The sequence below is a fragment of the Amblyomma americanum genome, chromosome 1 (genome assembly GCF_052857255.1).
Source record: "Amblyomma americanum isolate KBUSLIRL-KWMA chromosome 1, ASM5285725v1, whole genome shotgun sequence".
Lineage (NCBI taxonomy): Eukaryota > Metazoa > Arthropoda > Arachnida > Ixodida > Ixodidae > Amblyomma > Amblyomma americanum.
The window spans coordinates 110,228,440-110,253,936 of NC_135497.1; the positions used below are offsets into that span (position 1 = coordinate 110,228,440).

The window sequence follows — 25,497 nt, forward strand, 5'->3', positions numbered from 1 at the left end:
CGCCCGCCTTGCTATTGTATTGCATAGATGGTGACTGCGGGAGTGGAATATGTACTATATAAGTGACTGTGCGCAATGCGGGGCAGGTCCGACAGGTGTTTTGGTCATTATTAACATATAAGTGACGCTACGGTGGAGCAATTGCTGGCCGACAAGCAAGGCTAATCCCACCGGTAGCATACAACAAGTCCACTAACATCGTGAGCAAGAACTTTTATGCTGAATAATAAAAATATTACTCGTGCAAGATTGGTCGTTTATTGGCTCGCTTATTTTTGCGGGCATCATTCAGCTTTTGTTAAGTACTGCATCTTTGCTGGAGTGAAGCAGGCATGTTTTTCTGCTCTTATTCCTTGTAGGGTCATATCCAGAAGACACTTCTGCTTTAATGGGAATGTTGCATTCCTGCGTCTGTTTTACATAAAGAAACTGCTCCTGTGGCATGTGAGCCTGGACAGTTAAGTTTCTTTTTTTTTCATCTGGAAAAGCTTTCAAGCTGAAACTGTGCTTTGTGTTTATGTGTAGATTTTAGGCATTGAAATTTGATATTTTAAGGCAAAAGCCTTGGCTCATGGGTGTGCGCAAGGCCTGTCTGCAGGAAACGTGTGCACAAAATGTCCGCCCCACCTGCCAATCAAAGAAATATAAAAAAAAATGTATGGAAGGCAAAATAAAAATAAGCGGGAAAAATAAAAATATAAAAATAATACAAAATAGAAATAAAATGGCAATGAAAAAAAGAAAAATATAAAAATTGAAGAAAATAAAAAGAATAAAAATGAAAGGAGAAAGGACATGGAAAGGCTTTTTGCTTTCGCTTTTCCACTCATAAGCAGACTAAGTATAAATAATTTTTTTTGTTATACATTTTCAGCAATTTTGTTTTGTTTCAGAGACGGCAACTTGCAACTTTTGTTCTCCATAAGAATTGATTCTATGGCTCTTTCTGGCCATGTTGGTGTTTGTCTAACCCCAAAAGGCGTATTTGTTGCCAAGAAAAAATGGATTTGATCATTTGAGCCACTCAATTCAAACTCGTGTCATCTGCGCTGAAACAGAAAGATGTTCTCCAGTTATCACTGTGATCTGCCCCGAAACAGACCCTATGATCCCAAATTTTAATCTAGAACACTGAAATTTTTATGCTGTTCAGGCAAACTAACAGGAAACATTTTGAATATTTAAGCAATATAAAATTATACTTGCTTTTCATCTTAAAGCATACAATTACAGTTGACATAGTTCTTGACAAATGTTGTATTGAATAATAAATTACACTGTAGAACCTAATATTTTTGCTTGAAATGCATTTTTTAAGAAAGCACATGACTCATATGACTGTGTCTATATTATGAATTATCTTGCCGAAAAATAATAACCAACAGAAATGGCCCACTTTTTCCACCACAAGTAAAGAATAAGGTAGGTGTGCTTTTAGCAGAAGCATTGATGCATTTTTGTCTGCAATATTGTGTGCATTGATTTCTGTGTGTCGATATTATTGATGGTTTTTGTATACAGTGTGCAGTCTAGGTGGGCTTGTCAAAGCAGTCAGACCACCGTGTAAAGTGTACAATCTCTGGTCATGCAGGCCCTTGGAAAAAATGCTTTCAAGGAACAGTCTCCACATATGCCAAAGCCATTGCAAACATCATGCCTTCAGAGACACTTGCCACAAATTTCGTCCACTGGAGCAGATGTTACAGTACAACTTGTTTCATTCATTTCTGTGTTCAAAAGGTGAGCTATGGAATGTTAGGCATAGATTTTTTTCATCAGCCACTCCCATGGATTCTAACTTTTTATGGTACTACATAGTTGCTAACAGTTTTTCGAACTTAGAATTGGGAGCTGAAAGAATTGTACTGTGTGGTTACATAGATTTCTTGATGCTGGTAAAAGAAGTTTAATCTGTTTTGTGTTGCATAGATCCTCAGGCATAGACATACATATGTGCGAAAATTACTGAGGAAGATAGCTACAATTTCTTGATTCATGAATTGATTCATGATTTCATGAAAGTGTGTATCTGTCAACTTGCAGCAAATATCTATTTATTTAATGCACCATAAAGCTTCAATGGCATTAATATTTGTTTATTACTGCCCTCTGTATAACTCAGCTATGATGTGCTGGTAAAGTGTTAAAACCACTGCAGCCATGTGAAGAGCCTCTTAACGTAAAAAAGGTAGAAATAATGAGTTTGGTTATAGTGCCTGCCTCATGTGAAGGAGGGACTGCTTTCAAGTGTTTGAAAACAACCACTGGTTACATAAAAAAAAAAGTCTGTTCAGGGCTGAAATTGCACATGTTGTGCTGCCTATTCATAATGAACAACTCAGAGGGTCAGTGAGGCTATTTTTTTTTATTTGTTTATGTTTTTTCACTTGCAAGCCAACAGCACAGCAGCCTACAAGGACAGTGCACATTACAAGAAGAGCACTACAATGCACAAAGAAGACCACTACGATACACAAAGGAAGTTAAACGACACAGTGGACATAGTATGCAAAACAAGGAAAGATGGCAATGAAAACATAATAATAGTGGCAGCCACCTCCAGTTTTGTGCTTATAGATAGAAAAACATCAATGCACTACAAAAAAATCAAAACAATTAAGATAAATAAATGTCACAATCTGTATACTTGTAGTAGCACAGACATAGAAGTCTGTTGATGAGATTACAATGGCCAGTGTGTCTTCGTTAAAAGACAGCTTGTTTTTTCAGGCTTGTATTCAATGGCTGCCTGTCCAGATCCAACAATTCTTAGCACCTTTCGCTACATCGGAGGCATGACCGCCACCTTGGTCAGCTCATCCAGAGCCACTGGGGACTGAGGGCCGAGGGTTTACTCACAAATCCACAAAGGCGGCGGTGGCAGCCAAGTACAGTATCAATGGCCAATTCCTGTTTTGTGGAGGGAGCATGCTTATATAGCTCTTCACTCAGTGAGCCTTTCTTTCATGGTTGCATCTCACTTATTTCCTATTTTTTGGTAGCGCAGAGAAAAGCAGGATATTGCTTTTCTTTACAAGCTGCTCCACGGTACCACTGATTGTCCTGAAATGCTATCAGATATTTTTATAAGAGTTCCCACGAGAAACTTAACTTGTCAGTGTTCAATGCAAGAATCTTATCCAGTGAGGCTAGCCTAATTGTTCTGTTTGAACAATATCGGGCAGTGAATGGGACTTCACAGTGCTTAACAATGTTATAAGGACTGATGCAATGCATACACTAAATAACAGGGACATAAGGCGGTGGCTGTCATTATAATCAAGATTAATAAAAAGCGAAAGTTGAATATACTGCGAGCCTATGCACCAACACCCAGTCAAACTGGCAAGGTGGTTAAAAGGAACTGTAAAGATGCCATGTCAGGGATGAATAAAATAGGGAAATAGAGGTTTATAAACAAAAAGTATGTAAACCTAAGCTGTAACTTTCCAGCCTTATACTATGCCTTATACTTAGCCTTATACTTAGCCTTATACTTAGAGCCATGGAAAAAAAAATGATAGGTGTAACATTAATAGACCGGTAGCAGGCAGAGTGGGTGAGAGAACAAGTGCGTGTTAATGACATCCTAGTCGAAATCAAGAGGAAGAAATGGGCTTGGGCAGGGCATGTACTGCAAAGGCAAGGTAACCACTGGCCCTTAGAGGTAATGGAGTGGATTCCAAGAGAAGGCAAGTGTAGCATGGGGTGGCAGAAAGTTAGTTGGACGGATGAGATTAGGAAGTTTGCAGGCATAGGGTGGGCGCAGCTGGGAATGGACGGGGTTAATTGGAGAGACATGAGAAAGGCCTTTGCCCTGGAGTGGGTGTAGTCAGACTGATGATGATGATCATGATACTAGAGAATTGTAGCGCAGGTTAACCTCTCTGCCTTGAATTAAGTAAGAATGCACTACACTGTATTGATGGGCAACTTCGAATGGGCTTGTACTCAGTGTTAACATTTCTTTTACGGTAAATATGCTATGATCATAACAGTTAAGGTAATATTAGACACTTGTGGTTCTGCTCATGAATGCAACCTAAAGGAGCCACCATTCAGACTCTTGTCTGCAAAACCCACATTGTCCTTTGAATTTGAAAGGACAAAGGCTAGCATTAAAGAGCTGAACCTTACGAATTACTTGCTCTTACTGTTATCATCATTCTATTTCCAGTGCTTAAAACTATTTTCATTATATGTTTTGTACATATTTCATTTCCTAATACAGGTAGCAAACAGGTTTGGAATGTGGAGGAGTGCCATATCCTGCCTAGTTCAACATAGAATCTGTGGAGTCCCAAGAAAAAGCCATACCTATCAGAATGATGCAGCTGCAAGTGCTTTTACAGCTTATGGCTGTGATATGCAGGGTGTGTGCTTAAGATGGTTAAGAACCATCTTTTGTCATATTAGTATCATTTTATTTCGAATGATCCCGCCATTTAGAGTTACAGCAAAACCGCGTTGATACATTCCCAGTTCGTACTATTTACCAGTTTGTACGCTCAAAGTCACGGACATTAAAAATCTCCCATACAGTTTCACTGTTTTTTTTTTTTCTGGTGAATATGTTAGCGGATAACATGCTTTTCCGGCTTCTGTGTTTCATATTTTGACAAATTGTGGTCACATAATACATTTCTTTACCAACCCGCACACGTGCAAACATATAAGTGCACCAAACATGAGGGCATGCGACATGAAAAGCTGAAATGCAGCGGCAATCATCCACCCTGGTGGCTTCTCTGCGGTTCCTTCGTGCGAGGAGGCGAAGTACCACCACCACTGCCACCACCACCACCGCCGCCGCCGGCAACAACAACAAAAATAAAAACGTTGCGCTAGCACTCAAGAGAGTCGCTTTTGCGGGGACGCGACATAAATTATAAACTCCAGCGACACACATGCATACGAGCGGGCCGGGTCTGGGAAATGCTGCTCAAAAATTGCAAACTCCTAACCAACTCTTAGGAAGCCGCAAACGACAGCGTTAAAAGTCACTTAGCTCTCCTTCGCAACTCCACAAGCACAAATTGAAAAGGATGTATCTGTAAAGCTGTTTGCCGATGACTGTGTTGTTTTCAAGGACATAATAAGTGATTATAACTATACTTGTCACTACAAAAAAACCATAGTAGCAATCACAGAACGGTGAGTGTGCTTGGGTGTGGATAATAACAAAGATAAAACCATATTGTTACAAATTACAAGGAAAAAAGTTCCCAGGCAACGTAGTTATATACTTTACAGCCTTTCTATTTTAGAAGTGGAGAGCTATAAATACTTATGAGTAACCCTCAATAACAAACTTTCTTGGTCCTCACATCTGCTCTAATGTCTCCTCAATCCGCAATGAAAAAATTATGGTTTATTAAAAGAAAACTTAGAAATTCTCCCATCAGCACTAGAATCACGGAATACAAGTCTTGTATTAGGTCCCGACTTGAATGTGCAGGAGCAGTCTGAGATCCACATAATTAAAAAGACAGTGCTGAACTGGAGCGTGTACAGCAAAAACCAGTTCATTTTATTTATGATAAATATAGAAGGACAGATTCTTCAAGTGCATTAATTCTAAAGAATAATTTACAGTCCTTAGCAGTAAGAAGAAAAGTTACAGGTCTAGCATTACTTGAAAGTTTCATTTCAGGAGACCTGAAGCCAGATCTTCCCGATTTTGCGAAATTGGGGACAAAGCTTGGCAAAGTAAAATGGATACGGTCTGTAAAGAAAATTACATCCCTAGGGGTGTGTTTTTACCTATAACTCGCACCATTGCACTCCCAATGTGGCTGGAAAGTATCTGCCACACTCCTACAGTGCATTGTTAAGAGTTGTACTGATCTTCTCAATTGTGTGAAATTCGCTAGCACTACAATAACTACAATTTTTTTGAGAAGCACTCCTTCGCCGATTCTTTACCCCCCCAGCCAGGTCATACACCCTGTCACATGACATGGCGTGTGATTCTGAATCATACTCAGGGGTTTGCCGGGCTGGTGGGGTGCCAGTGCCAGCTGCGCAACAGTCAGCATGTGGAACGTTTCCACTGCTCTGTGGTTGGCGCGTCGAGTCATCTGACATGGGGCATGAACTAGCTGGGGAAGGCGGATAGAGAAGCGGCGAAGGAGCGCTTTTTAAAAAGAAAGATGCTCCGAGACGGATGCATGTGACTCGACTCTTTGGCCATGTCTGACGTCATACCTCCCTCACATTGGTTGACTATGCTGTGACGTCATAAGCTATGACCAATCCTGAATTAGTGTGGCAGCGCGTACGGCTTCTCCGAACGTCAGCTCTACAAGCTAAAAGCTAAAACGCTGTGGTTAGGGTGCTTGGCTACTTATCCAGAGTACCCGAGCTCGATTCTGACCGCGGCGGCCGCGTTTCGATGGAGGCGAAAAGGAAAGGTGCCCAGGCGGTCCAAATTATTCCGCAGCCCTCCACTACGGCACCTCTTTCTTGACTCAGTCCCTCTTTTATCTCATCGCTTAGGTGTCCGCCGAGATGTAAGACAGATACTGCGCTATTTCCTATCCCAAAAACTAATTTTCAATTTTTTTCGAGTGATGTTGCGGTGGCTTCCCCGCAGTACTAAGGTGCAAAGGGCCGAAGCATCTGAAATTGACGCGAAAGAGATTTTTCTTACCTTCGTCGTTGCCGCCGACGGACCGGATGCGTTACGAAGTTCCTTCCGAGCTTAAGACAGCGAAAATGCGGACTGGATTCTGCGACCGCTAGAAAAGGATATGTTCAGATCCTGTGCCAAGAAATTCTAACTGACATTTTTGTGAAGTGAATTTGTCAATAAATGTTTTTGTACATCTTTCAACAGCCAAATTAAAAAAAAAATTAGGTGCTTTGGATCATGTTTTCCCGAATAATATGTTTTTCTTGCAGTTTTTTTTACGTATCAATGAGTTTTTACTGTATTGCATAGGGAGTAGGATATCAATATTTTTCTCATGAATGATAAATTATTACTTCTTTCTTCCCATCTAGACGAGCAGTGATGTCTCGAGGAAGGCCATTTCAGTCAGCAGCTCTGCTGCGGAAAGAAGATGCTGCAAGAATATTTTGCAGGAACATATGGGAGCAACTGGGAAGGAATGGGATATACGGTGAAATCTGTTGGCTGGGAGAACAAGATATGGTGCATAATGAGGTGAGCTGTGGAAAAACATATGAAATAAGCAAAAGATATGGTGATGGACAGCGAGATTCACAGGCCAGATTATTTTCTTTGTTAAGAGATGCTGCCATCACATAGAATATTATCAGTCTATGAACTTAGTAGCGTGGCGTTGAAGGGACTGTAATACATTGACTGGATACATACTTGATGACGGTTCTTCATTGCATGTGCATATTCGAGTCTGGATTATATGAGTGTCTGGTATATGCAAGTACTTTGCTTGCTGTGGAGCATCACGTAGGTGGACGTTTTTAGTATCCTATTATTTCATGTGAGGAGGATATGATGCGTGTGTGTGCCATATGACCAAGTAGTGCACCAACTGGCAGTGCGAGGAGATGTTATCAATCGAGGAAGCACTAAAAAGCAACTTGAGGAGGCAATGACCTAAAACTGCTTTAAGAGGTAGGCTTAATTAAGGTTCATCACCCAGTAATCGTCATTCTGCTCATGGTAAATGTCATCTTTAGGGATGGTTATATACATCAACCGGTGTACTCTTATAGGTATTCACACACGTGCGCACGCAACGCACTGACCAGTCCCTATATATAGCCTTCATAGATAATGAGAAAGTATTCGACTGAGTCGAAACCTGAGCCAGCAGTCATGCAGGCATTATGGAATCGGGGTGTAGATGAGCCTTACGTAAAACAACCGGGAGATATCTATAAGGGCTGCACAGCCACCGTAGTCCTCCATAAAACCAGCAATAAAATTTTAATAAGGAAGGGTGTCAGACAAGGAGACACGACCTCACCAATGCTGTTCATCACCTATTTACAGGAGGTGTTGAGAGGCCTGGTTTGGGAACAGATGAGGACAAGAGTTAATCGAGAATACCTTAGTAATCTGCGATTTGCTGATAACATAACCTTGCTAAATCACTCAGGGGATGAACTGCAAAGCACGATCAGTTGCTTAGAGCAGAACGATTGATCTAAAAATTAACATGCAGGAAACGAGAGTAATGTTGTACAGTTTCGGAAGTGAACAGCAGTTTACGATTGTTAGCGAGGTGCTGGAAGTGGTAAAGGAATACGTGTAATTAGGGCACTTAGTGACCACAGATCCAGATCACATGAGTGAACTTACTAGAATAAGAATGGGTGGAATTCATTTGGCTGGCTGTCTCAGACCATGAATGGAAGTTTTCCAATATCCCTCCCCCGCAGGGGGGCGCCTGCAGCTTGCAGGCGTCGCGACGGTGAGTGGCGACACCGCGGGTTCCCGAGCATCCGCAGGGACATCCCCACAAGGGGATGATGGTGAACTGTGCATCACCACGGTCCCGAGCATCCGCGCCTCGCCGTGCGTGGCATCGCCGTGTCCGGGGAAAAGGGGATCCTGGTGGTTGAGCCGATGCCGAGCGTTTGGACCCTTAAGGCCCCTTGGCGGAGGCAACACACCACTTTGGCCCCAGCTTCCTGCAGACGGCACCTCCGGCCTGACACGACCAGGGGAAATCGGCAGTCGCCTTTTCCTATCCTCCTCTCCATCTTTCACTTTCCTATCTCTGTCTCACAACTCTCCTATATCCCACTCACTCCTTCGTTTTTCCTGTTTTCCTGGCGGCGAGGGTTAACCTTGTGTGACCAACTACCCTGAGTTGAGTCATATTTGGTTATAGTTGAGGTGTACAGCTGGCGTGGGCAGGACTTGCTTTCAAGTTCCTGTCCCGTCCCCTTGTTGGACTCCGTGGTGGGTTGCTGGCACCATGACCAAATAACTAAATTTTCTTTATGGCTCCCCCCCTTTCAAAACCTGATCGCTCTCTGAAAAGAGGGCGGAACGAAGCAACAGACTTTTTCCCGAAAAAGAAAACAACCTTCCCAAAGTTCCATGTCATACATAGTACAGTAGAAGGAAAGCAGGCAAGAATACTATCCCCCTTTCTTGTGTCAAAGTGCCTAACAGATGCACTGGGCCCCGGATATAAGCTATCGAAAATGGCCAGTGGCGACTTATTACTAGAAATCCGTGACCATACCCAAAACTCCAAGATCTCAGACATTCTCTCTATTGGAGACATCCCAGTCTCCGTAACAGCCCACAGATCCCTCAATACCGTCCGTGGTGTCATTTCAGAAAACGACTTCATTCATCTAACAGAAAAAGAAATGCTAGAAGGTCTCAGCGACCAAAATGTCACAGATGTCTATCGAATTAAAATCCGCAAAGACAACAAAGAAATAGATACTAAACACCTGGTACTCACATTCAGCACAAGCACATTACCTGAAACCATCGAAGTCGGATACCTTAAAGTTAATGTCAGGCACTACATTCCTAACCCACGCAGATGGTTCAACTGTCAGAGATTCGGGCACGGCTCTCAGAGTTGCCGCGGCCGCAAAACCTGTGCGAAATGCGCTTCTAAGGACCACAATTCAGAGGAATGTGACGCAGCACTGCGCTGCGCAAATTGCGAAGGAGACCACGCTGCGTACTCCAGGGCGTGTCCATCCTGGAAAAAGGAGAAAGAAATTATCACCATAAAGACCAAAGAAAACATTTCATTTAAAGAAGCCAGGAGGCGTTTTGCACTAACCAACACATTCTCGTTCACAGCGAAACCAAACTTCGCTGATGTGGTGCGCAGGGGCGTAGCACCACACAGCACTCTGGCACCTGCCGAGGCCACTTCCACTGAGCCTATGGCAGGGCCATCCACGCCCCAGGCAGGGTCAGCGAAAGCTGCCCTGCCATTGTCACAGCAGGGAGCGCCGGTCCATGGGTCGGCATCCCGCAGGACTTCCCCCCGTCAGGGGAGGCCTGAAACTAACACAACCGCGGCTGCGCGGTCCTCTAGCACCTCTGGCGAGGTGATGGATACAACTCCCAGTCCGCCCGCATTGCAGCGGCGGAACAGCTCTCTTGAGCAAAAAAAAAGATAGACCCCTCATAACGGGCCCTGAGCATAAGTAAACGCCTCACCCCAAAAATAAACATGGCTTTCTTAATTCAGTGGAATTGTCGAGGAATTATGCGGAACTACAGCGACGTAACACATATTTTAGGGTCAATGTTACCCACAGTTTTATGTCTTCAGGAGACCAATCTTGGTCCACAACATGTGCATATCCTTAAACATTATAACATTTTTAGACGCGATCGCGAGCAGGCAAATCGACTCTCGGGAGGCGTCGCGATTGTCCTTCAAAGCGGCGTCCCTGCTCAAGAAATCAAACTTTACACAAAATTTGAGGCAGTTGCAGTTAGCGTCGTTACCTACAAAACAATAAGAATTTGCTCTTTATATCTCCCCCCACACATCACATTAACAATACAAGATTTAGAAGACCTGATCAATGAATTGCCGGAGCCATATCTGGTAGTTGGCGATTTTTCGCTCACTCCCCGTTTTGGGGAAGCGAACGCTGTGACTCTAGGGGCAAAACAATCGAAGATTTTCTCCTCTCGAATAATGTCTGTCTTTTAAACACAGGAAAAGCCACATATTGTTGCCCAAGCTCAGCAAAACTGAGCTTCCTTGATTTAGCTTTCACATCACCGTCGCTTTAATGATTTTAAATGGGATGTTTTAAATGATCCTCTGGGAAGTGATCACCTACCCACTGTCATCAGGCTCTCGTCTTCCACTCCAGTCATCCCCACAAGACCACGGCGCTGGAAATTTCACCTCACCGACTGGTCACTTTTTACAGAAAGTGCCACTCTAGATAAAGAATTTTCTGAAGATCTCAGCATAGATGAAATTAATGAAAGATTTACTACATGCATAATATCTGCTGCAACACTCGCTATACCACAAACAACAGGACTCGTACAGAAGAAACACAAAGTATGGTGGACAGAAGAATGTACATTTGCAAAAAAACAGCAAAATAAAGCATGGGGCACCCTTCGTCGGTATCCCACTGCAGAGAACTTACTCACTTTTAAGAGGACCAAGGCGAGAGCGCGGTACGTGCGCAGGAATGCTGAGAAAACCTCCTGGCAGAAATATGTGTCCTCTATAAATAGTTCAATACCATCAAAGAAAATGTGGGACAAAGTTCGTAAATTCACTGGTGACCATACTTCCTTCACACTTCCGCTTTTGACAACACCCGGTACACAAACATCGTTGGAAGAACAGGCCAATTTATTGGGCGAGCACTTTGCTGAAGTCTCAAGGTCATCCCACTACACAAACACATTCCAGAAGCACAAAGCTATAGCTGAAAAACAAAAACTTCCATTCGGAGCAGGCATGCAGGAAGACTACAACCAGCCCATTACGCTCCAGGAATTAAATAGGGTATTATATTCCGGTAAAAAGACAGCACCAGGCCCAGACAATGTGCATTACAATATGCTTGCCCATCTCTCTGAAACTGCCGTACAGGCACTGTTAAAATTCTTCAATAAAATATGGATGACTGGCAGAATACCTGAGGAGTGGAAGAAAGCAGTAATAGTACCTTTTCTGAAACCCGGAAAACCACCAAGTCCTGACAATTACAGACCAATAGCCCTCACCAGCTGCATTGCTAAATCTTTTGAAAGTGTAATAAATATTAGACTCACCTTTGTACTCGAATCTCGGCAACTATTAGATGTATATCAATGTGGATTCAGAAAAGCATGCTCAACCACCGATCACCTTGTCCGCCTAGAGAACACCATACGGGAGGTGTTCATCCACAAGCAGCAGTGTATCAGGGTCTTCTTCGACATGGAGAAGGCATACGATACCACGTGGAAGTTCGGCATCCTCCGCGACCTAGCAGAGCTAGGTATCCGAGGCAGGATGCTGAACTGCTTGAACGACTTCCTGGCTAACCGCACATTTAGGGTCCGCCTAGGAACAACTCTCTCCATGACTTTCATCCAAGAGAATGGCATACCCCAAGGTTGCATTCTAAGCACGACACTCTTCGTAGTAAAAATGAATTCGTTAGCCAAAGTAATACCCAAGTCCATAATGTATTCGGTTTATGTAGATGACCTACAGATAGCATGCACTTCCTCCAGCATATCGTCCTGCGAGAGACAAATACAAATCACACTAAATAAACTAACTGCTTGGGCAGAGATAAATGGGCTCAAGTTCTCTCCTCAAAAAACAGTAGCTGTTCTGTTCTCATTGTGACGAGGCCTACAATTCAATCCCAACCTATACTTGAATCAAGCAACACTACCAATTAAACGAGAATATAAATTTTTAGGACTCACTTTTGACAAGAAACTCACATTTCTACCACACATTAACAACCTTAAAAAGAAAGCATCCCAAGCACTCAATGTATTCAAGGTGCTCTCGCGAAAACGGTGGGGGTCCGATAGAACATGCCTATTACACATCTATCGCTCTCTGGTACGCTCCAAGCTGGACTATGGGTGCATAGTATGCGGTTCAGCAAGAGCATCCTACTTGAAACGACTGGACCCTGTTCATAATCTTGGTCTGCGACTATCAACTGGAGCATATAGAACATCCCCGGTAAACAGTCTTTACATTGAAGCTAATGAGCCTGCACTAGAGGATAGAAGAGTCACACTGACATGCGCATACGTCCTAAAAACCCGTTCTCTTCCTAAACATCTCTGCCATCCCATTGTTACCAAGTGCCCATCCAAAAGATTATTCAACAATAAACCACAATCCATCCGGCCACTAATAATGCGCTTTGAAGATAAATGTGAAGAGTTAGGAGTACTGGATGGCCTGCCGAATATTGCACAAAAATATGAAAATTTACCACCATGGTACAGCCTGCCTTCAGTGTGCGACTTCACACTGACACACTTACATAAAAAGGAAATGCGAGATCAGCTCATACTACAAGAATTCTTTGAACTGCAAGAAAGTATGACACCTTCACTGAATTTTACACTGATGGGTCAAAAACAGAAAGTCATGTTGGAAGTGCAGTAATTCAAGAAAAAAATGAAAAAATGATACGACTGCCACAGTATGCATCGGTTTTTACTGCCGAGAGTTTTGCAGTCTTTGTAGCCGTAGACCAAATAGTAAAAGAAAACATTAAAAATAGCGTCATTTACACCGATTCACTGAGTATGCTCAAAGCGCTGCACTGTAGAAACGCTGCTGAACCCATTATAGGAAACATCATACATAACATAATTAAAATAAAAAAACAAAAACATAACATTATATTCTGCTGGGTGCCCAGCCATGTTGGAATTGTCGGTAATGAGAGAGCAGATGCATGCGAAGCACAAGCTCGAATTGATCAAATAAAACAAGATAACATACCACACAGGGATTTTTTGAAATTAGTGCACAGTAAACTCAGAATTAAGTGGCAGGCTGCATGGGAAGAACAGGCAAACAATAAACTGCATTCTATAAAACCCGTTTTAGGAGAATGGAAATCATGTAGACATCAAGAACGTTTCACTGAAGTTATTTTATGTCGGCTACGCATTGGGCACACACACCTTACACACAACTTCTTACTGACAAAACAAGACAAATCTCTCTGCGAAATGTGCGGCGATGTACTCACTGTAAACCACATTTTAATTTCATGTACAAAACTGGAACAACTGAGGAAAAAATATTTTACAACACTCTACAATGAATACATCCCATTGCACCCCAAGTTGCTTTTAGGTGATCAAGCACTGGTTGATCTTTCAAGTATTTTTAAGTTTCTTAATGAAGCCAATGTTTTAAACAAACTCTAGTTATAAAAAGTGTAACATTTAACAAAAACCTAACCTTGTGTTTGGCGCATCATAGCCATAGTTGCTTTTGCGCCATTAAAATCAATATAACTAACTAACCAATATCCCTCAAGAGAAAAGAATATATAACAGCTGTATCTTACCATTACTTACAGGGCAGAAACATGGAGGGTGATGAAAAGGGTTCAACTTTAATTGTGGACAACACAGTGAACTATAGAAAGGAAATGGTAGGTGTAACATTAAGAGACAGGGTGAGGGCAGAGTGGGTCAGGAAACAAACGCTGGTTAATGACATTCCTAGTTGAAATCAAGAAAAAGAAATGGACTTGAGCAGGGCATGTAATGCGAAGGCAAAATAACCGATGGACGTTAAGAGTAACGGACTGGATACCAGGAGAAGTCAAGCATAGCAGAGGGCGGCAGGAAGTTTGTTTGACAAATGAGATTAAGAAGTTTGCGGGGATAAGGTGGCCGTAGCTGGCAGAGGACAGGCTGACTCAGAGAGGTATGGGAGAGGCCTTTGTCCAGCAGTGTTAGAACAGACATGTGTAGAACAAATGTTAGAACAGACATGTGCAGGTAGGCCATTAATATATATTAAAGAAGGGGACATAGCGGTGAACATTTTTTTTTGGCTTTCATTGAACTGTTGCACCCACAACCACAGAATATTAACGTTCATGGTGCACTTGCGTCACACGGCTCAGTCGATGACGAATTTCACTTGGTACCATTCACACAAGGGGAAAAAACGTTCTTTGAGCAAGAAAGTTATGTTTTAGAGTATCTAAAATACTTGTGGCATGAGACAAGATCAGATGATTTTTATATACTAGACAGTGTTGCCGTCTGGCTGACCTAAGTGTAATCAATGGCTGCATCTTTTCAAACACACTGCAAGATGGCAACTACTTCTATTTTGGAGAAAAAAGAATTTAATAGACCTCGAAGTTGAATACGCTTGATAATTGGGCGTTCAAGCTGCCAGAAGAACGCTGCGTGGGTATTTCCGTTATGGCTGGTTTATTGGTTTATTGGGGTTTAATGTCCCAAAGCGACTCAGGCTATGAGAGACGCCGTAGTGAAGGGCTCCGGAAATTTCGACCACCTAGGGTTCTTTAACGTGCACTGACATCGCACAGCACACGGGCCTCTAGAATTTCGCCCCCATCGAAATTCGACCGCCGCGGTAGGGATCGAACCCGCATCTTTCGGGCCAGCAGCCGAGCGCCATAACCACTCAGCCACCGCGGCGGCTCCAAATTTCAGTTATAGACGTTATGCCAGATGTGGAGAAAGTGACCACCAACATGGAAGTTGCATATTTTAGTTGTTAGTGTTGGAAGGTCTGGATTAGTCCCTAACATGTGAGAGATTTACTTTAAGTGAACAGCCGGAACCCTTTCTGCACCTTCTGGACCATGCGTGAAATACCTTCAAGAATACTCTGAAGACTTTAATGAAGACTGCTTTGAGTTTATTGCCCATCAGTTTTCTTCCATTGTAAAGTAAAGTATTCTTAGTCTTAATGAGAATTTCACAATTAGGAAATGTTTATGTTTTGGTGTGTCATGACCAAAATGGCTAAGCAGACACATTTATATCTTTTGGTTTGATAGAGATATTTGAGTCTGTAACAACATTGGTGAGTGACTGTACATTCTTACTCAGAACAATGTCTTTGATAGGGTATGGTGCGGAAAACTATTATATATCAGGTTATCATGACATGAACGGTTTTCTCTGTCATCAATAGAAGCTTCAAAATTACGAATCTGAGTTACTGTTTGGACAGCCTTATTTTGCAGTGTTTCAAGTTGGACTCGTGTGGATATAAAGCTTTGAATGGGTCTCAAGTTCACTTACTTGCTTTGTTCAAAAATAGTCTTGTTGGTAATCGTTAGTTGAGACTTCAGGCTTTGTATTTCAGCAAGTAGTATTGAAAGACTTATGTTTAGTTTTTGTAGTTCATGACTAAAGTGCTGAGCTTGTTTCAACATCACTTGGCAGCTGCAATGACAGTACCTGCATGGCATGAATACACCTAACAACAGTTACACAACACCCTAGGTCATCTTCTGAGCTTAAAAGTATTCAGAGACTTTCTCGTGAGAAAAACTAAGGGCTTAATTAAAACCTGTGTGATATGTAGAAATGGGTTAGCAAAGTTTGTGGTGCAGCCACCAAAGTCACAAACTATTATTTTTTATGGTTACTGCTATTTAGCTGGCATATCTTTTGGTGCTAATTGAAGATGGGCCCACTAAGATGGCTTTAATGATTATGATGATTCTGGATTTTTATTGCACAAGGGCGTCTGTGGCCAAAGAGCGCCATGGCACAAGGTATTTTTAATCACTCAATGTGGGGTCAAAGACCCATTTCCCAAGCATTTCACCCCTGATTAGCCGAGCACCAGGCCAGGGGAAAGCTTGCACCCATTGTATCACCGGTGGGTCTTTGGCGGCACTGGGGATCGAACCCCGCACCTCCCGCATGCAAGGCGGATGCTCAGACCACTTGGCCACTGCTGCGGAAGGGATGGTGTTAATGATGTGCTGTTCTACATTCAGTGGCATTGGGCATGCTAGGTTGTTGCAGTGCATTGAAATCCAGGATGCCATGGAATGTCAAAGGGGCTTGCCTCTGTTCTGATGACGAGTGAAGTGATTAGTGTAGCTAGAAAGAAAGCACAGGCAAAGGCCACATGTTCATGGCTATTTCACAAACTGAGACTGAGAAAGCTTGGAGACTAATGAGCAGCTTGAATTTAGATTACAGAAAAAGCAGAAGCTATGAAAAGGAAAATGCGGGTTACAGTTAAGAGACAGGATTAAAACAGCGGATCTAAGAACAAACTCGACTTAATGGTGTCCTAGCAGAAGTTAAGAGTTGGAAATGAGCTTAAGAAGGACATGTAATGTGGACGAGGATGGTCTTTTAGTATGATATAAGGTAAGAGAAACAGGTGGCGGTAGCAGAAAGTCGGGTGGGTAAATGAGAGAGGGAATTTGCTAGGATAGTATTGCTGTGGCTGATGCTGGACAGAGCCAATTGGAAGTGAATAAGAGAAGCATTTGTTTTGCAGTAGATGCTTGCTTGCTGATGACTACATGTGCATGTCTCACCACTGTTAAGGTTAGTTGCTTCAAGAACTCCTGCGGAATGAGGGCCTTGCTCTTCGTTGCAAGCAGTGATGTGTGAGCAGCAGAAATTTCTTGTGCACTTAATGCATAATAAAAGCCTCACATTCTATGTCTAAAAAGTAAGAAAAGTTTGTTGAATTATGCATGTTGCTTGTGCATCTACGTGAACAGCTATCGCCAAACTAACTAGATTCTCCAGATTTAGGGAAAAAGGTACCTGTAATAATGGGCAGTCTCTGTCCCAGTTTGTTATTGTGTTCATTGTGTCACTGCCTGTTCAAAATGAATTACTCTACTTCTGAATGCTGTACAAAGTGCATGAGCCTCAGATTGAGTTGGTACATGCGAAGTAGCACCTGTGAAAAGTAGCTATTTGCTGTTGGAAACAACATTCTGCCATATTTTCTGAATGCAAGAAAGCGTTTTCTCTTGGGTGAGTTAAGTAGCTTTCTTTTTCTCTCCATGAATGAGGATTTTTGCCTCAGCAAGAATGGCTGTCTGCTTCCTTATAGTCGGGTGCACCTGACCCTTATCATGGGAGGGTGCCTGAGAAGAGCCTTTGGGAGAATACTTGCAGCCACTCTTGAATACTACATAATATGGCTTGTTCACTGCCTTTCTCATGTGTGCAGCCTGATTTTCATGGAAGCGGTCTCCCAAGATTACATATACTACCTTGTGCTCCCAAAAGCAATTTACTCTTGAAACAAAAGGAACAATAACGCTTTTTTCCAGTTTTTTATTTTTGAGTGGTGTTTATTGCTTCATGTCATGAATAGGGACGATTATACTAAATGGAAAAGGTTTTTTGATCTAATGAAGTCCAGAAGAGACCAATGATGGGGTCCCTGTATCTAAACAGAATAGGATGATACGCTTTTCAACAAAAGACCTATTGTTTCCAGGTGCCTGATTCTCATTGGCTTCAATGCTGGGTAGACTAACAGTTTTCAATTATTCTTACTCTACGCTGCCTGTAATGGTGTATTGGTTTGTGAGTTGCTGTTCTGCCTTTGTGATGTCTTGTACTGAAAATCTGTGTCTCATAAATCTCTCTAATTCTTGTAACGTTATATAGGTTTCTCTCGAGACCATTCGCATGTGATGCAGAGAGGAGGTAACCAATGGTCCCTAAGGGTAAAGAGGTGGATTTCTAGAGAAGGCAACCATGAGTGGGACAGAAGAAAATACCTTGTGTCATGGCACTCTTTGTCCACAGACGCCTTTGTGCCAATAAAATCCATCATCATCAGGAAGTTTGCTTGGCCAAAGGGGGTCACAGCTGGATCAGGACAACTTTAATTGGAAATCAATGGGAGGAGCCTTTGTCCTGCAGTGGACATAAGTACGCTGATGACGATGAGAGGCCTTTCCAAAAAAGCACTCCCAACTAGAGCACTGTACGGGCTCAGGCTCACCCGAAAGCCCGGGCCGGACTCGGGCCTGTATACTGACGGGCTGGCTTGAGCCAGGCTCGGGCTTGTGTAGTGAGCACGTACTTTCTCTTAGCGCCCGCTTCTTATGTTCTCATGTGGTTAACAAACTGCAGGTCAAGACAATATTGTAGCTATTTTTTTACTTTTTCCAGAATATGAACTTGTTAATCTTCAGTAATATGTCATGTGATAGGTTGAGCATCCAAAAAAATGAAAATGATGCAGAAAACAATAATTCAGGCTAAACAGCATATATACCACTCTTTACAAAGATGAAGTTCTGATGCACCGAAAGGCACAAACACAGTACTTTTGCTTGCCACCTTCTTAGCTTCGCAAAATCGTTAACCATGATGCATAAGTACGGCGTCCACGCACAAAATAAAGTTGAATGAAGAAGATGAACCAGCCCCGAAGCCAATGACGACGAAGCGCTCGTGCCGCCGGTTGAATGCTCGTGCTGGATGGAACATTGCCGCTTGTGTCTGGTCTCTCGGCTCTCTGCCTCATAGATTGCTTGTGCCAAGGTCTTCGTAGCCGGCGCTTCCATCGTGCCACTAAACCGCTCTACATTTGGTGCAGGTTGCTGTGTTCCCCTTTTCACCATCACCGTGGACCTTCGCAGCCGCACCATCCCGATGTCCACTACCAAGGCCAGTCAACAGCCCGCCGCCACGTCGCAGCCAGTCATCTGCTCCGGTGCTGTCCGGCAGCGCGACCCCGCTGTCTTCAGCGGCCATAGCGACCAGGACGTGGAAGATTGGCTGGAATCATACGAACGGGTGAGCCGCCACAACAACTGGGACGACCGCGTCAAGCTTACCAACGTCATCTTCTACCTCACCGATGTCGCGAACCTCTGGTTCCGCAACCACGAGGCCGACATTCCCACTTGGGCCGTTCTAAAGAGCACCCTTGCGGAGGTTTTCGGCCGTCCTGCAGTGCGGAAACTGCGCGCTGAGCAAAGCCTGCGCGTCCGAGCTCAGCACACGGATGAGACTTTCCCCAGCTACATTGAAGACGTAATAGACCTCTGCAAGCGTGTTGATCCGGCTATGTCCGAGGCTGACAAGATCAAACACATCATGAAGGGTATCGATGACGATGCTTTTCAGCTGTTGTTAGCGAAGAGTCCCACCACCGTTACCTCGGTGTATACCCTTTGCCAGAGTTTCGACGAGTTGCGCAAGCAACGTCTTTGCGCTCGTCGGCCTCCTCCGCCTGCCGACTCCATCTCCGGCCTGGCCATCAATCCAGATCTACTTGCTACCATCAAAGACTTTGTGCGGGACGAGGTCGGCCGGCAGCTCTCGCTCCTATCTCGCCAACATCAGACACCGACCCCCTCAGCGCTGAGATCCGGCACGCCATCACGCAGGCGGTCGCTGACGCCCTCCCTCCTCTTCCACAACCAGCCCCCTTGGATCCCCAGGTCGGCCTTCCCCCGACCCCGCGACCGCCTGTTGCTGCTCCGTTGAGCTACGGTCCTCCAGTTGAAGTGCCGCCTGCCCCCACTCCCGTGCCTCTCACGTATGCCGAGGCTGTCGCGCGACCACCGCGACCGCAGGCTTATACGTACGTTCCTCAAGTGGTGCCTGCGCCTGCTGTTCCACGGACCCGCTTCACGCCCCCTACCTACAACCCTTGGCGCACGGCTGACAATCGACCGATATGCTACGCCTGCGGTCTTCCGGGCCACTTCGCGCGCCTCTATCGACGTACTCTGCATGCGCCTGTCCACCCTCTGCCAGACTACCCTGATGCAGACCGTACCTTTCGCCCACGTTTCGGACCACAACCTCAGGAGACCTCTCCTGACCACGAGTACGGTCGCCAGCCCTACGTTTCCCACCGCTCGCCTTCACCTCGCCGCCGCTCATTGTCGCCCATGATGCGTCGCAACGTCCGCGCCGATTCGGAAAACTAGCAGCCGCAGTTCCGGGGGCACGAACTGCGCACTCATCGCCCTGCTTAAGTCCTCGCCTTTCCCCGCCGAACCTTCTTGACGTTTTTGTCGACGGAGTCAAGACACTTGCGCTTGTGGATACTGGGGCCACCGTTTCTGTTATTCACGAAAACTTCTGCCGCTCGCTTCGCAAAAATACAACCCCATCTTCTGGACTCTCACTCCGTACCGCCAGCGCCGATACCGTTCATCGCTCTGCCGCTTGCACAGCACGCGTCGTCATCGCCGATGTTTTGTATGTTGTCGAATTTTTAGTCCTCCGTGCCAGCTCCCATGACGTCATCCTTGGATGGGATTTTCTCTCCCTGCACAGTGCCGTCATTGACTGTTCCCGTGCGCACGTCGTCTTCTCTCCACTCTGCGATGGGCTCCTCGACGAGCCTCAGATTCGTTGTGCTGCTAAGCTTGTTGTCGCCGAGGACACTGACATTTCCCCTGACAGTGCCGTGCTTGTCCCTGTTTGCGCCGCCTCAGTTTTTGACGCCACCGTTCTCTTCATGCCTTCCCCTGTATTTGCCTCTCGCCGACACCTATGTTTTCCCTTCGCCGTCATCGACATTCACCACGGTGCTGCCGCCATCCTCGTCTCTAACACCTCATTCTCCGCGCTCTCCTGCTCCGTGGCGAATGCCTCGGCCATTTTGAAACCGCTGCTTTGATCTCTTCCTTCGACACTGATGTAACCTCCTCCAGTGCCGAAGTCGCTGCCCACACCCCACGTGGTGCTACTCCGGCTTTGTCATCGGACATTTTCTACCGCTGCATTGACCGCGCTCTCGATGCTGCTCACCGCGCGCAGCTCCTTGCCCTGCTCAACCAGTTTCGCTCATAGTTTGACCACCAGTCGACTTCTTTGGGCCGTGCGACCACTGTCGAGCACCACATTGACACCGGAACCCATGCTCCTCTCCGTCAGCGCCCCTACCGTGTGTCGCCTCCCGAGCGCCGCGTCATAACTGAGCAAGTTTACGACATGCTACAACGCGGCATTATTCAACCTTCCGCCAGTCCTTGGTCGTCCCCAGTCGTCCTGGTTAAAAAGAAGGATGGCTCGATACGACTGCGTGGACTATCGCCGGCTCAACAAAATTACGCGCAAAGACATCTTCCCGCTACCACGTATTGACGAAGCCATTGACTGCTTGCAAGACGCCGAGTTCTTCTCCTCCCTGGATCTCCGTTCTGGCTATTGGCAAGTCCCGATGGCTGAGTCCGACTGTCCTAAAATGGCGCACAGGCAGGGGCATATTAGTTTACATTCTTTTTCTGGCTGCCCCACCATACATTTTGTCCTGAAATGGCGTTCGTCACCCCTGACGGACTCTATGAGTTCAACGTGATGCCATTCGGCCTCTGTAACGCTCCCGCAACGTTTGAACGAATGATGGACAACATCTTGCGCGGCCTGAAGTGGACTGTTTGTCTCTGCTGTTTAGATGATGATGTCGTGTTTTCGCCCGATTTTCCGACGCATCTCAAGCGCTTGCGCCAGATGCTGAGCTGCCTCACCAATGCTGGCCTTCAACTTAATCTCAAAAAATGTCACTTTGGTACCTGGCAGCTGACAATACTCGGCCACCTCGTCTCCAAAGACGGCGTCCTGCCCGATACTGACAAACTCCGTGCTGTCGCTGACTTCCCTAAACCGACTTCTACAAAACAAGTGCGCCGATTTGTGGGTCTCTGCTCCTATTTTCGGCGATTTGTTCCCAATTTCGCCTCCATCGTCGCGCCCCTGACGAAACTTCTTAACGGTCCCGCCGACCTGTCTATGTGGGACTCGGCCTGCGACGACGCTTTTGCTGCGCTCCGTCGTTTTCTCACCTCACCACCTATCCTTCGACACTACGACCCCAGTGCCCCTACTGAAGTGCACAGCGACGCAAGCGGAATCGGCCTCGGGGCTGTCCTTGCCCAGCGCAAGCCCGAATTTCCTGAACACGTCGTTTCATACGCCAGCCGTGCCCTCACCAAGGCTGAGTCGAACTACACCGTGACGGAAAAGGAGTGTCTTGCCGTAGTGTGGGCTCTAACAAAATTCCGCCCATACTTATATGGCTGCCCGTTCACCGTCGTCACCGATCATCACGCTTTGTGCTGGTTGGCTTCACTCAAAGATCCCTCAGGGGGCCTAGGCCGCTGGGCCCTCCGTCTTCAGGAATTCGATATCACCGTAGTTTACCAATCGGGCCGCAAGCACTCCGACACCTTGTCCCGCTCCCCACTGCCCTCTCCTGCGCCCTCTTCGCCAATATCTGTATCGCTACTCGCAGCGCTCACTACCATGGACATGCCCCATCAACAACGCCAAGATCCATGGATTTCATCGTTGCTCGACGTACTTCATTCACCCTCTACGGCCTCCTTCCCTCGAGCACTTCGTCGCCAGGCTTCCCATTTTGCCCTTCGCGACGGTCTTCTGTACCGGCGCAACTATCGTCCAGATGGCTGCAAGTGGCTTCTCGTGATTCCCCGACATCTCCGCAATGACATTTGTGAACACCACCATGCTGATCCTCAGAGCGCTCACGCTGGCTCGCTGAAAACGTACGAGCGACTACGCCAGAGGTACTATTGGCGGGGCATGTACAACTTCGTTCGTCGCTACGTTCGCTCCTGCACGGCCTGTCAGCAGCGGAAGTCGACACCTCGCCCTTCGACTGCCCCGTTACAGCCAATACCGTGTCCGGCTCGCCCTTTTGATAGTGTGGGCATCGACCTATAGGGGCCACTTCCCTTCACGACCGCTGGGAATCGCTGGATCATAGTCGCCGTGGACCACCTCACTCGGTATGCTGAGACCGCTGCCCTACCTGCGGCTACTGCTCGCGATGTAGCCTTCTTCCTTCTTCATCACTTTGTCCTGCGTCACGGCGCTCCTCGCGAACTCAGTGACCGCGGCCGTGTTTTCTTGTCTGAAGTTCTTCACGAGCTTCTCGCTGCGTGCCACACAGTCCACAGCACCACTACTGCTTACCACCCTCAAACCAACGGCCTCACCGAACGCTTCAACCGTACTCTTGGGGACATGATCGCCATGTACATTCACTCCGACAGCTCCAATTGGGATCAGGTTCTTCCGTTCATCACCTATGCATATAACACCGCCTCTCAAGCAATCACCGGCTTTTCCCCATTCTTTCTTTTATTCGGACGCGAACCTTCTTGTATGTTGGATACAATCCTTCCCTACAACCCCGACAGCTCAGAATATGCTTCCCTCTCTGACATCACCCGCCATGCTGAGCAGTGCCGCCAGTTGGCTCGCTCCTTCACCGCCGAACGTCAAGGTCTCCGTACCCATGTTTCCGATCAAGACACGCCCGCGGTTCACTTCTCCACTGGCTCACTGGTCTGGCTCTCTGTTCCAAATACGTCCAAATTTTCGGCCAAGCACATCGGCCCTTACCGCATCTTGGAGCGTACATCACCGGTCAACTACATTATCGAACCGGTGACACCTTCTTCGGACCATCGCCGCCGTGGCCGCGACGTCGTTCACGTCAGCCGCTTGAAGCCGTATTATAGCCCCCTCGTAGTCTCCTCTCCTTGAGTCGCCAGGATGGCTCCCTCTTTCCGCCGGGGCACTTGGAATGAAGAAGATGAACCAGCCCCGAAGCCAACGACGACGAAGCGCTCGCGCCGCCGGTTCTGATGCACCGAAAGGCACAAACACAGTACTTTTGCTTGCCACCTTCTTAGCTTCGCGAAATCGTTAACCATGAAGCATAAGTACGGCGTCCACGCACAAAATAAAGCAACATTTTGCTTTACTCATTCGGATATAGCCTGAGAGGAACAGGAACTGTGAGGCTGTCTTCGCTGTTTGCAGCCAGTCTTGTATTTCCTGATAACTGCTGTATTATTTGTTTTGCTTAGTTGTGGTACCCCCGCAGGCTTTCCGGACCATAGGGGAGACTGCGCATGTGAAGAAATCTGGGCCTTGAAGGGTGCATGTAATAATTGCACCCGTGTAGTGTAGTTTCTCTATTTTGGTCTCAGTATTATGCTGATCACTTTTTATAATGTATGGAATAATAATTACGAGACTTCTTTCGTCTTTCAAGTCCTTCCTTTTTTCGATTTTTTGTGACCATTAATTCTACAAAAGCTTTCTAAATGAATTGTCTAAGATATGATCGCATTAACACTGTTTCAGTGAAGTGTGGGACCTGTAGAAGTTAACATCTTCATTGTGTAATATATCCAAGTCCAGTTGATCTTACTGCATTTTGTTATTGCTCAATGGTAATAGACAAGTGACAGTGGGATAAGCAGCTGTTTGAACAGACACAATAGGACACCTCACTGCTTTGCGGTCTCGTGTGACCGTTTCTGTTTCGGTGGCGAACCGATTGCAACGTTACAGCCTGTTTGACATAAGCTTGTGAATATTAAATCCGAAGCTAAGAGACAGAAAACGGCTTGAGTCGATTATTTTCAGCAAATTTATATGCGTGGTATTCAAGGCACTGCACTTTGTTCTGGGCAAAAAAAAATCAATAGGTACCAACTCAAACAGAAGCAGACACTAGAGAATTTTAGACCTCTGTTCTAACAACCACTCATGTTTTTTCACTGAAATTCATAGTAACAACAATGTTTGTGTTTCTGTAGCAGGCTTACAGCTTTTGTGTTGTTTTGGGCCTGAGCCGGGCCCACCGGCTTGTTGGGACAGGCCGGCCCTGGTAGCCGAGAGCTTCCTCGGGCTCGGGCCAGTTCGGGGCATTAGAGAAACCGGGCTGGGCTCCAGCTGGTAGCGGTAGAAGGTATCAGGCCCAGGCTGGGCCCGGGGCTATAACTATGGCCCGTGCAGTGCTCTACTCCCAACATTCGCCATTCTTCTCACTGGACTCTTGTACGCATCTGGTGCAAGCACAGAGAAAGTTGTGGTGCGACTGTTTTGCATGTGTCGTCAACAGTTCATGGAGTGTATTGTGGCTGCTGTGTATAAACAATGGAATGGTCTGTGGGGATGCATGTTCTGATTCATCATGTGGTCCAGCAGTGCATATTCATCAATAGTCGGGTCAACTCTTAATTAAGTAGTATTTCCTTGCTGCAGCCTGCCATGAAAGTGAAATGCAT

The 25,497-nt window shown here is 45.7% G+C and overlaps 2 protein-coding genes across 3 annotated transcripts in view; both read left to right on the forward strand.

The window, feature by feature from the left end:
* The window catches only part of LOC144113446 (uncharacterized), a 303,663-nt gene that overhangs the window by 134,159 nt on the left and 144,007 nt on the right, over positions 1-25,497 (forward strand). The gene's annotated exons all lie outside the window — the stretch shown is intronic.
* The window catches only part of LOC144113445 (uncharacterized), a 78,276-nt gene that overhangs the window by 1,944 nt on the left and 50,835 nt on the right, over positions 1-25,497 (forward strand). Inside the window, exons 2-3 of one of the 2 annotated variants that reach the window (XM_077646527.1) lie at positions 1,592-1,740; positions 7,006-7,168. In XM_077646527.1, the coding sequence (XP_077502653.1) occupies positions 1,631-1,740; positions 7,006-7,168 (273 nt within the window). In that variant the 5' untranslated portion in view covers positions 1,592-1,630. Of the gene's footprint in view, positions 1-1,591; positions 1,741-4,241; positions 4,374-7,005; positions 7,169-25,497 lie in introns of those variants that run through there. The other variant, XM_077646526.1, reaches the window with a different exon arrangement.